The sequence below is a fragment of the Octopus bimaculoides genome, chromosome 9, assembly GCF_001194135.2.
Source record: "Octopus bimaculoides isolate UCB-OBI-ISO-001 chromosome 9, ASM119413v2, whole genome shotgun sequence".
NCBI lineage: Eukaryota > Metazoa > Mollusca > Cephalopoda > Octopoda > Octopodidae > Octopus > Octopus bimaculoides.
The window spans coordinates 19,428,073-19,441,677 of record NC_068989.1 but is presented as its reverse complement, the minus strand read 5'-3'; the positions used below and the strand labels follow the sequence as shown (position 1 = coordinate 19,441,677).

General features: G+C 35.1%; 1 protein-coding gene across 1 annotated transcript in view; it reads right to left on the bottom strand.

The window, feature by feature from the left end:
• Positions 1–466: 466 nt before the first annotated feature.
• LOC106876196 (tRNA dimethylallyltransferase) overlaps positions 467–13,605 on the bottom strand; it is a 170,886-nt gene continuing 157,747 nt past the window's right edge. Inside the window, exons 6-10 of the mRNA XM_052970466.1 lie at positions 9,737–9,814; positions 6,092–6,201; positions 4,186–4,303; positions 1,894–1,962; positions 467–586 (exon numbers count right to left, since the gene is read on the bottom strand). Coding sequence (XP_052826426.1) covers positions 537–586; positions 1,894–1,962; positions 4,186–4,303; positions 6,092–6,201; positions 9,737–9,814 — 425 coding nt within the window. The 3' untranslated portion in view covers positions 467–536. The remainder of the gene's footprint in view (positions 587–1,893; positions 1,963–4,185; positions 4,304–6,091; positions 6,202–9,736; positions 9,815–13,605) is intronic.

Here is a 13,605-nt window from a genome sequence, read left to right as displayed (position 1 = left end):
CTTTGTTCATGCAGTGACATCCCAGAGAGGATGTGACCTTCAGGCCATTTAAGTTTTGGGAGGTTAAAGTCGCCTAGGAAAAGTATATTGATGTGTTGGTACAGATTTGTCAAGACCTCTTCTATGCATCTGAGGCTATCCTCAAATTTACCCTCCTGCTTATTTATATATATATATATATATATGGTATTGGTATCTAGAAGATCCAAAGAGTGGCAGGTAACGCTAAGTGCTGTGGACAGACTGTAGTTAAACTCTTGGTTCGATAGTGATACGAGTGAGGAGTTTAATGTATGTATATATATGTGTGTATATATATATATATATAATATATATACATACACACATATATTAGTCGAAGAAAGTAAATACATTATGGCATTTAATATTGAGCTACCTCTCAGACACCAAAGAACATTTAGACATTTGAAACCAGTAAAAATAATTAAAAAAGGCGACAAGAATGTGATTTGTGTAGAGAAATTTATCTAAAATATTTTTGAAATATGTTAAAATTTTGTGGAAATCGCCGATATTCAATGGGTTTCTTCTTGAATTACGTCCCTTTGTTTCTCCTTTTCGATTTCTGAAATATATAATTTTGATTATAATTGCGTGTTAAACATTACTGGTCGTAATTAAATGGAATTCTTGCAAAAATAACACGAAAGTTATCACCTTACATTATCAGAAGAAAACGATTTGATAGATGATTTAAAAAAATAAATAAGTACAGAACAAAAAAAAGTTTTTTATGGGGATTCTCTCCCTTACATTGTGTCGTTCGTCAAGGAAGCTGCTGTAACCCTATACTGCAAAAGTAAAGTAGTACTCCATTCCCATAGTTTGAAATTCAGAAATCCTTTTCTTCCTTACTCACAAACCTTGATTTATTAAGTTGATTTTATGTACTTTATTTCAAACTCTATTGCAGTTTGTTGCAACTTTCCTAAAAATGGCACACATGCTATGGCACTGGCTCCTAAGCTCTGGAGGCCTTGTTTAACTCCTCCTCCAAATAATGTAAATTTGTAAAATGTAGGTAAAACAAATCAGCCATAGCAGGATCTGAATTTAATTTCTAAAGCAACTAGTTAATTCCTTCAGTACAATTCATTCTCTAACAAGATGTCGTTCATTTTGTATTAAATAATGCTGACAGAGAGTCAAGTAGTGTCTTGCTCAAGGATGTATAAGTATATTAAATTTTGCAGTATCAGTAATAATCAACTAATTCCTCTCATACTTGGACACACACACATTTCATGTGGTTGAGACCTTTTCGACCATATGGTTTCTGCATCTATAATCTTAATTGGTGTAATTTTTCATCCTTTGTCTTTTAATTTATCTATAAAATGGAAATAATAGTTGTCATTTATTTTCCCCAATACTGAGATACATCAATGAATGCTAGTTCAATATCTTTTCTTTCCAGTTATTTAGCCAGACTTTGTCTTTTTTTAACCTTCCACATCACCATTAGAAACACCTATTTTATTTTTAAAGAATCTTGTTTGATTGATATTCATTTATCTAACCATAAAGTTTTCCAAGAATAATTTTCCTTATTTTACTAAATTCTTGGATTAATATAATCAGTACTTTTTCACTATCTTAACCCATTACTATACTTAGAAAGACATGAATATTGCAATGCTTCAAATTCCTTAGCATCCTCTAAAATAAATTAATATTACAAAAAGAGCCATGTACTTGTATTACATTTTGGCAAGGATCATGGTTTATACACAAAAATGAAAAAGGAATCAAGCTGCCTGCTTAATGTTCAAACTCTTGTTTTCCATTCTACCAGGATTGATAAAATATCAAGTTGTTATTAATCAACTTAATCCCCACTTTCTTCACTCTGTCAGATTGAAATTGTTTTACCTTGATTTTTTAGCTCCAGTGCTTTTTTCCTAGCCAAATTTTTCTTATGTTTGCGGCTTGCCATATGTACTGAAAATAAAGCACAAACATTTTATATATTTGTCAAAGTAGGTATTTATCTCCTCTCTCTCTCTCTCTCTATATATATATGTGTGTACTTACATCAGAAGATAAATAGCTACATTGTTACTTGGGTTTTAGTGTTTCCTGGTCATTTGCTGACCCCTAGACCCTGTATAAATTTCCATTACACAATATAATTTGTACCTATCTCTGTAGATATATGTACATGTGTACAGTTGGTATATTTGTAGATAACTCAGATGTGATGTATAATATGAAAAATAGTATCCATTTCTTTGCAGAGTGTAGTTTCAATCAGTGGACCTCTGGGTTTATGGGCTCAGCATGCTTTCACTGCATCACTCTGCTCAATGAGTGACCAAGCAGATATATAATGCATTATTTCTTTACTTGTACATTCTGCATTGCATTACTTGTAATATATCATACATCATTTATTAATTCTTTATTTCTATGTATTGGACTGTGTCAAATGTATGAAATATAGAAACAATACACGTTGCAGCACTGGGACATTAATTTACTTATTGAAAAATGACATTTCACTCTATGGATACTCTGAGAGTGACATTTAGATTAGAGATGCAAATTTTTCTAGATCTCTCCTCATTTGCCATTTTCAGATCTGCTACAAGAAAATCAATTCTATAAATGTTTTCCAGGGCAGCACAGCAAGCGAGCATGCTAATTTCCTATTATAGTAGTTATAGGAACACATATATATAATATTCCTTTCTACTATGGGTGCAAGGCCTGAAATTTTGGGTGATGTGGATAGTCAATTACATCGACTCCAGTGCTCAAATGGCTTTTATCTTATTGACGATGAAAGGCAAAGATGACCTTGGTGGAATTTGAACCCAGAACATTAAAAAAAAAATGAAACACTGCTAAGCTTTTGTCTGGCATGCTAACGATTCTGCCAGCTTGCTGCCTGAAATACAAATATAATATTGATTTTTAAATTTTGGCACTAGGCCAGCAAATTTGGGACCAGGAGTAAGTCGATTACATCAACCCCAGTATTCAGCTGGTACTTGTTTTATCGGCCCTGAAAAGATAAAAGGCAGAATGTAAAGACAGATGAAATGCTGCTAAGCTTTTGTCTGACACGCTAATGATTCTGTCAGCTTGCTGCCTTAAACACAAATGTAATATTATGAAATATGTGTTCTTGTAGAAATATATATGCACAAACTAAGTACATTTTGCCATCTCATTATTTCTGTTTTACATTTTACTTCTGAATTGTTTTCACATGTTAGTAAAATAGGAAACAATCAGACCATATTCATCATTTTGAATATGCTGCTTTTTGTTTTAATTGCTTTTGAAAATAATGAAGAATTTCGTAAAATAACTGTGATTTATGAAACTGGTGTTTGGATCATAAGTTAACAGGGAGTTCTGATGGCAGGTTTTTAGAACAGGAAGTGGGCAGTTGTAGTAGTTGGTATCAAAAGGGTTAAATGAGTAGGGGCACAGATAGAGAGAAAAATAGGTTACTGAACATCTATGATGGGTTCAATTCAAATTAATCTGTCTAAATATATATATATATATATATATATATATATAAATATATTTCAAGCTAAATCAGCTTCCTATTAAGAAACAAAAACAAAAAAACCAATTTCACCAAAGTTCACTAAGACTAAACAGGTTAACATGGTATATTTATTGCTCAAACGAGATTGAATTAGTACAGAAAGTAACTTGTGGAAAACACAAATTCCCTAATTTAATGTTAAAGATGGCTGAAATGGGGTTCCTCTGAAGGATTTCTGGAGTAATGAATCACTTAACAGGGTGCAGGGCTCAGAGATTCAGGTGTTTCTCCAGTGAAAGTGCTACTTCTGTTTTCAGGAGCAGCAATAAATATGATTATCAATGAATCTCCAAGATTGATGTTGTTGATGGTTGATGACTATAGGTAAAACAGATGGGCCTTTTTAAAAGAAATCATTCTTCTGTGTGTTATTTCTTTTTAATAAGAGGTTTATTTAGCATCGGACAGGCATTTTTAATCATCCTTGTTGCCACTGTAGTGTTACAACAAAACAGTACAAGTAAATTTATTAATTAATGGAAAACCATCATTTATTTTGGTTTGTATCCCTACATTCTCCTTACTTCAACAATTTGATTATTTAGTATCATTGTTGATGGTGTTCCAGGGGAAGAATAAAAAAGAGAAAATAGACTTACTCTTAAAATCCTTTTCTGTAACTAATATAATTCCATCACATATATCACAAACATTTAACACATGTTTATTCTTAGGCTCTTCTAGATGGGGTGCAGTTGGAATTGCTGGTATTTCATCCTGCAGAGGAGAAAATTCATTGAGGAGTCTTAGAACAATTTTGTTAAACATTGCTGGATAATGAATCTATTGACATGCATAAACGTTCAGATTTCTGTTTAATATAGTTTTACAAAATGTTGAAAATTTAAGATATTTGCATAGGTCTACCGGGTTACTCTCTTTTACTCTTTGACTGCGGCCATGCTGGAGCACCGCCTTTAGTCGAGCAAATCGACCCCAGGACTTATTTTTTGCAAGCCTAGTACTTATTCTATCGGTCTCTTTTTGCCGAACCGCTAAGTTACGGTGACGTAAACACGCCAGCATCGGTTGTCAATCGATGGTGGGGAGACAAACACACATACATATATACGACGGGCTTCTTTCAGTTTCCGTGTACCAAATCTACTCACAAGGCTTTGGTCGGTCCGATGCTATAGTAGAAGACACTTGCCCAAGGTGCCACGCAGTGGGACTGAACCCAGAACCATGTGGTTGCTAAGCTAGCTACTTACCACACAGCCACTCCTGCTTCAGAAAAAAAAAAATTTCTGTTTATTTTAATCTTTTCCAGTGTTTTCTAAATTAAAACGAAAAATATCATCTTTGTGCTGTAAAATAGAACAACCACTGTAATAAAGAAGCTCGGTCATAATTTTCAATATAACCCAAATTTTAGATACAGAAGTGTGTACAGCTATATGTAACAATAGCAACAATAATACAGCTGAATACAATCGGCGATTGCAGATCAGCCGGATCATCAAAATGATGCAAGGGACACAACTCTAAACTACAACTATATTTCATACAAATGATCTCAGGATAGTCGCTTGTGGAATATCCCAGACCGTTTGGAAATAAGACAAAAATTTAATAATAGGCGCAGGCGTGGCTATGTAGTAGGAAGTTTGTTTTCAACTACATCGCACCTTGGGCAAGTGTCTTCTATTGTATCGCCGGGCAGACGGAAGCCATGGGACTGGATTTGATGGACAAAAATGGAAAGACCCCACTCTATGTATATGTATGTATTTGTATATATTTATGTGCATGAGGCTTGGTGTTCGTCTCCCACCACTGCTTGATAACTGGTGGTGGTTTGTTTACGTCCTTGTAAGTTAGAGTGGCTCGGCAGGCGAGAACGAAAGAATAAGTATTGGGGTCGGTTCGTTCGACTAAAAGGCCTTCCAGCATGGCCGCACTCTAATGATCGAAACAAACGACAAAAAAAGATATTACTGAACAATTTTATATTTTACAGTTGGTTACATAATAGTTACTGTTAAGTATATAGTTATTCCCCTTGTACAATTCTCGGCATCATTAGACAAAATAAATTAGATTAGGGCATTCGGAGAGCACAAACGTCTGTCAAGGCAACACCAACGTCCTCTCAACAATTAGCCAGAGATGATTTTTAAAATGAGAATATCTGAAATAAACTCGATTGCTCTCACAAACGAGAACACTAAAAATGAACCCGACTGCTCCCAAAAATTAAGTAAAAAAAAAAACAGGAAAAATATAATCCAAAATCCTTATCCGGTGCCGGATCGATCCCAAAATCTAATCAGTTTGTGCCAATCACGAGGCCAAACACCCCTGAAAGTTTCATCCAAATCCATCCAGCAGTTCTTGAAGATATCTTGTCCACGGACAAACAAACACGACTGAAAACAATACCTCCGCCTTTGCTAAGGTAATAAAGAAAGCATAATTAATTGATAATTCATTCACGAACACCAAAACGTAGTTTTCAGTTTACCATGGATAAATCTCCAAATTTAAGCATCTTGTACTTACCTTCATCATAGCTTGTAGAACTTCCACAGCTGGGTTGTGAACTTTGTTTTGCCAGTGGGTAACATCTGTTGCATCAAGTGCATAGACTGGTGGAGTATTATCAGGTGAACCTATGTAAATAGTGTTTATAATAATAATAATAATAATAATGGTTTCAAATTTGACACAAGGCCAGGAATATTTGTAGAGGATTTAAAGAAATCCTCTACAAATATACCTTGGACTATGTAGAGTCTGAGGACATAGGGGGAGAGTACTAGTCAATATACATCCACCCCAGTGTTCAACTGGTACTTAATTTATTGACCCCTGAAAGGATGAAAGGCAAAGATGACCTCAGTAAAATTTGAACCCAGAAAGTGCAGACAGACGAAATGCCACTGCTAATGGTTCTGCCAGCTTGCTACCTTAATAATAATAATAATAATAGTAATAAGGTGCTACTTTAGTATGCAGTCTACTGCAGTATCCTATGCTGTGAAATTACTTTTAGCATGTGGTCTATCTTTTCTTACCCTTTTGCACTTTAGCATGTGATCTGCCTCCACTATAAGAACTTTATACTACAGGATGATAAAAACAATTTGAATAATGTTGAATAATGATTTATTAATAACTTATACTTAAATCTTAATTAATGAGACACACTTCCTACATCATTTAGCAATGCCACAAACAAATCTATATGCCTATAGAAATCCTTTAAGCCTTTTGTTACCATATTTCTGTTGAGATGCTCTGTGTTTCTTTCAATTAATTTTAAACATAACAAAGAATTTAGTAAAATAACTTAGTTATCATTCAGCTAGTGTTAGGAACATAAATTGTGACTAAGGTTTGGTGGAAGATTTTAATTCAAAACTTACGGAAACAAGATATTTGTACTACAGAGCCAGAGGTTGTTTCAGCCGGGTTGGTATCGAAAGGGTTAACAGCATTGTAATGGTTAAAATTAACTCAGGTTAAGAGGGTAAGAAAAGGTAGACCACTTGCTAAAAGTACTTTCGCAGCGTAGACAGGATACTGTGGCAGACCACATGCTTAAATAGCACCAATAATAATCCTTCCTACTATATGTACAAGGCCTGCAATTGTGAGGGAGGGGCTAGTTGATTACATCAACCTCAGTGCCTAACATATGTATTTCATCACCCCTGGAAAGATAATTTGAACTCAGAACATTAGGTGGATGAAAAGCTGCTAAGCATTTTGTCTGGCATGGTAATGATTCTGCCAGCTCGTCTCCATAATAATAATAATAATGATGGTAATAATGGGGTTTCAGATTTTGGCACAAGGCCAGCAATTTAGGGGGAAGGGGAAGTTGATTACATTGACCCCAGTGCTTGACTGGTGTTTATTTCATCGACCCTCCTAAAGGATGAAAGGCAAAGTTGAACTCCAAATGTAAGATGGATAAAATGCTGCTAAGTGTTTTGTTTGTTATACTAATGATTCTGCTAGCACACCACCTTAATAATAATTATTATTGTTTCCAGCTTAGATACTATGCTGGTAATTTGTAGGAAGGGAATTATTTGATTAAATCAACCCCGATACTTGAATGGTGCTCATTTTACCAACCAGGTCGAGCATGTCATTTCTGAGGGCATGAAAATGATGCAGAAAATAAAATTAAAATAAAAACATTACAACTTTTATCTCAATAATTGTTTCAACACCACGTTTCTAGTGAAAACCCTATCAGCAATGAGTTCGCCTTGTTTTGGATGGTCCATTTCAGTATTAACCATTATTCTTCCATTTTTCTCCTCGATGTTCTCTCTGTTTTGATTTCTCTCCTTTGTGCTGCTTCCTTTTCCATTTCATCTTGTTGCCTTTGCGATGCTCTCGTTCTTGGATATTCTCTCCTCACTGCTGCTTGCTCTTCTTTTTCATCTTGGCGCTTTTGTGTTGCTCTCTCTCTCTTTGGATATCTCTCCTTTGTGCAATTAGGTGCTCCTTTTCATTTTGACGTCTTTGAGCCTGTCTTCTTGTGTTCGTCTCTCTTGTTTCACTTCTTGTGATTGATTTAATAACCTTAATGTATTGTTTAATCTTCTTGTGTTCAGTTCTTCTTGAGTTAGACTGGCTGTTCTTCGCCTTTGTCTCTCTCTGGCTAACTGTCTCCTTCTGTCTGATTCAATCTCCATAGCAAGTGGATGAGTATATTTAATACAATGGAACACAAACTTCAAAACAAATGAGTATATATGTGTGTGTGTGTGTGTGTGTGTGTTAGTTTGTTTATATTTCAATACAGTTTGTTTATATTTCAATACGTAACCATACAAAGTCCAAAATTACACAGGATTACATTAATGGCATACACACAGAGACATATTTTTCCCAGCAACATCTACATGTTCTCTATCTCTGTCTGTCTGTCACTCTCTCTCACTCTCTTTACCGCCTGAAACAGATAAAGATCTTGAAGACAAATTTCACCACCTTAGCAAAATTCTTCAGTCATAAATGTTTACAAACATCACTGTATCGGGAAGTATTTGTAAATATTTTATATTTAGCTTTTCTTTAAACAGACAATATTATCAAGCTTTCTTTCAATAGACAATATTCTAATTCTAAGACTTAAGAATTACTACTTATTTATTTTATATTCTATTAGCTTTGCACATTTTTGAAACAGAAAATCTTCCAGAACAGTCAATCATCCATAGAGATACAGAAAACATAATTTTGAGGTCCAAAAATCTTATTTACTTATGTTGTTGTTGTTGAGAGAGAGAGAGAGAGAGAGAGAGAGAGAGAGAGAGAGAGAGAGAGAGAGAGAGAGAGAGAGAGAGAGAGAGTGTGCGTGCGTGCATCTGTAGATAGAGGCAGAGTTCATCAATAAAGTGAAAAGGGTTTTGCTGAGAGAGAGCAAGAGGCGCTGTTTGATACCACTCCCTCTCTCATTGTTATTACCATTTTGTCTCTTCTATTTTTTTTACTCTTACTTACACTGCTACTTCCTTATTGCATGATTTCAGACAAACTTACAAACCAGCTCATTACTATAATAGATGATACAACACCATATTAGAAACACTGCCTGGCTCATAGAGCAGTGATAAATACACACAGCAAAACAACTGCAATAATGATAGCCATACACATGAGTTCTTCCATCCAGAATGTTGGGCATCTGGACTTAACCATATTGGATCTCAGAGGGATTACAAAGTACATTGTGGGCACAGCCCTTTCTTTTAGATGAAAACAATGGTGGGGGGATTAAGCAGAGACAGGATATATCTTCAGGTATGTATCCCACTTAGTCGTTTGAGTAACTAACTTACACACCTATAAATACATATTATAGGTCTACTCAATCAGGACTGATCTGGAGTTATACAACCTTATAACATAATGGAATATGAAATATCCTAGGATAGAGTGAAGCATCATTATCATCATTTAACGCCTTTTATCCATCCTGGCATGAGTTGGACGGTTTGACCAGAGCTGGTAAGGTGGATTGCTGCACCAGACTCCAGTCTGATTTGGCATGATTTCTACGGCTGGGTGTCCTTCCTAACACGAACCACTTTACAGAGTGTGTTTATTGTTTATCTCATAAGCACTTCATCAGCAAACTCTGTGACATAGTATCTATGTTGCTATTCAATACCAACTACTTACGTTTTAGAAGCCTGTTGTTTAACCAGCGAACCTGCTTTCTTGCATACTTGCGAGTCACTCTTTTTAAAGCTTCAACACCTGTTCAAAAAGAAATATAAAAGGTAGTCAATTTCAACTTCCAAACTTTTCTTCTCAATTCATGAAACTCAAATTTAGTTTTATTTTGCAACTTGTTGGCTATATCAGTTCTCAATGAACCAAATTCTTGATCTAATTCTGATTCTTATTAGGAACTATTTCACTTGGATTCTAAATAGATCCTAAGAATCAGAATAGCTAAACCTTAGAAATAAGTCTTCTGTGGCATTTTGCAGATTATTGCTATGGAATACTGAGTTGGTATTGTAAAATATCATCATCATTATTATATCAATAGAGCAGCAGAAAGTGCTGTAAAGGTGTTTCCCCTCTACAAGAAATGTCACATCTGTAACATATTGCAACGTTTCTTATGATTACGAGACATTAATTACATACATTTTACATTCAGTGAATGATTTGAGGAAATTTTTTTCTAAGCCTGAATGAAGTTTTAGAGGCCGCTCAGTACTACAAAATATTGACTCAGTTCTAGTAATATTACTGATATTGCATGCAAAGTAAACTAAACACTTGTTACATGTTTGTCTTGGTCACTGATGTCGCTTAAGTTAAATAAAGTACCACACGACTGCACAGCTGTGTTGTGTGTGTGTGAGAGAGAGAGAGAGAGATTGACTCAGGTTGTTATTTTTAACTATTTGTTAATATCACAGAGTAGTGGGAAGTGCTGTAGTGCAACCAGTAACTTCAGACTCGCTATTGCAAAAGAGGGCCGTCTGTCAATTAGGCAAATGTTCACTCACCAACACTGCCTACAAACATCGGTTCTGAGAGATATTATTTCTCATTTATAGCTATCTTCTACTTTCTCTAAAGAAAGCGTGAGTGCATCGGGTGGAGATCGCCATTTAGTGTATCCAATTCTTCTCCACTCGTTATTCCTTACAAAAACAATATATATCTCAAAAACTGATTCGATTTTCATTAAAAATCAAATGTCAATAATTTCATAAATATTTCTCGTTCACTTCTTTTCTACCGAGAACACATTCTGTGAACGTCAAGATTTCTCTGCCAGTTAAAATTTCGCACGCATGAGTCAACCGACAAACAGCATTAAAAAAAAAAAGACAAAAATCCCTTTAGAGTTACTTCCCTTTGACTATAATCTCTCTAGTGTTGCTTTCGCATGACTATGCTATTAAAATTCGTTAAAAACTTCTATTTTTGTAGTTATAGTTACCGATCTGTTGTCTGTATTAATCACATTTTTAATACTAGCCTTCATAAACAAATACCAGTAAAATAATATAATTCAGGCAAAGTGTAAGATATCAGTTAAATAAATACCAGTTAAATCATCTAACACTTTCCTGGAAAACCTAGGTTTTGTACCAAACAGATCGATAAAATGCTTAGTGCGGTATCTAGTAACGTACTGAGACCAAATTCCGCCGACTTCAGCTTTGATTATCATCCTTGTAGGCGACGATAAAATTAAATTACCTGTGAAGTATCAGAAATGACTTATACTCTTCTAATGCATCTTTTTGATGTAATAGTCGACGTTTCCGTCAGAACAGGCGTGTGTGTATATGGGTCGGATAACTGAGTCCGTAATGCAATAGGTAAATACAGTTTCCCATATCGATTGCCATCATTGCAATAACTTTGAAAAAGGCGTTGAATTGACAGAATAGTTAAAGCCTTGCAATGATTGTTCCTCGCGGATGTCAATTTTACCTTTTATCCCTCCGAGATCGATAAAGTATCTGTGAAATAAAAAGGTTGATGGTATCGACTGACCCCTTCCCCTCAAAACTGCTGGTCTCTGCGTTAGAGACGATTATTATCGTAATTTGGTTTCAAATTTTGATACAAAGCCAACAACCCCAGAGCTCAACTGATACTTAAGGCAAAGTCGACCTCGATGAAAATTGAACTCTGAACGTAATGCATCATTTAATACATTAACAGCTATAACGGTATCTAAGTTAGTGTTAACGTGTATTTAATGCAGAGCGCGCCAAAAAAAAAAAAAAACTAAGTAGAAATAATTACGTGGCTAAAGAAAAGCAATATTAGTCTGTGACCAAATATTATTTCGGCAAGTACGAGGAATAACTTCAGACATGTTTCGGTCTCGTGTCATCATCAACGAATCATAAACGTCACTGTACTTGCGGAAATAGCGGTGAGAAAATCACTGATTAAACGTACAAGATTGTACATTGGTTATTGTGTTAAAATATTCTCTGGGATACAGTTTTTACTCTGTGAAGTCGAAATATCTGGGAAAGATTATCAGTGACTGTAATGTAACTTTGAGGGAGGAAGTACAAGATTATACTTTGGTATGTTTAGTCTTTGTGCTGTTTAAAGAGACAAGACTGACAGGATACCATTAGAATGTTTTCAATGTCTTTTGTTTGTTTTTTCCATGGAAGCAGAGCAGATTGGTGTGAGTGGAGTCTAGGTTACATGTGGATAACGTCTCTGTGCAAAAGGTTAAGGGAGATGTAAGTAAAAGATAATACCGGTAACAGCTGCGAATTTGACCAACAAGTTAAAAATGTTGCGAGACACTGGGCAATTGCTAAAGTTATTCAAGCGAATTCTTCCTGATTTCTAAGTCTAAGAGCACCAATGATATTGCGACAATTTCAAGAAAACGTTATAAAACAGCATTTCGTTGTGCTTATCAACTTTATAAAAAGCTTTCGATAACTTTTAAGATAGCTTGGAAGATAATGACTGTTCGAAAAAAAATGAGGAGATTGTAAGGTAGTTCCAAGATGATCGGACTATTTGGGGAATTTTAGCTCGGCGTCCTTTCTAAATGCTACCTGAATAGGGCCGTATACTACTTGCTCCAACGCTATTTGCGATGTTTCTGGCTGGAATATACACCTAACTATTTGGTGCCACAATATGTATTCCGCATAATTTTCTTCGTGATGACTCGGTTTATACCCTACGAATAATTTTGAATGCGCGGCAACAATCCTCGGTCTTTCGATTAAAACCTACAATATCCCCTCATCGTAACCAACCTTTAAATTTGATGAAGGGGTTCACATATTTTTGCCTTTTGTGCCATCAAATTGACAAAATGACTGCTAGTGACTTCCCTGACAAACGCTATATATGCCTTGTCATGAAATTTCGTTGGAGAATACAAAACTGATTCCTGCTCTTTTAGTTAAAGTAATCAGGATAGTACAATAGTGCATCCCTGCCTGTTATACTCTGCTCAGACCTACGCCCATTGTATGATCGATACACAGACAAAAAGTTGTTGAACAGTTAATTATTCATTCGTGAAGTACAATGAATATATCTTAGCAAGATTTACAATCTCCTAGCTGTAAGTGTTCATGCAGCGTGCAAATATATACCTAGTGTTGAGTGTCCGGTGAAAGGCCGTGTTCGACAACGGGCCGAAGTGTGGAAGCCATTGAAGCGCTTAAAACTTTCTTTATAAGAATGCGATCAGGTAGATCTTTAATTGTGACTGCGTAATTTTTTTTTTTAAATTTACACTTGAAATAGAAAGAACAAAGAGAAAAAAGGTTATGCTAGGAGTGTTCACTTTCTTGTTTTGTTTTTTTTTTGTTCAACTTCATGGGCCTGGAGATTAATAATAAAAAAAAAAAACATGAATGCACTTCGCTTGGAAACTATTGTATTAATCATACTTGTGTATAAAAATTATAACACGTTCTTCAAGACTCTCCAGCATTAATAGAGATTTCTCTAAAACCATAAATTATATATGTATATATGGCACACCTAGATTCTACTAGGTCAGAGCAAGATCTTTTTTG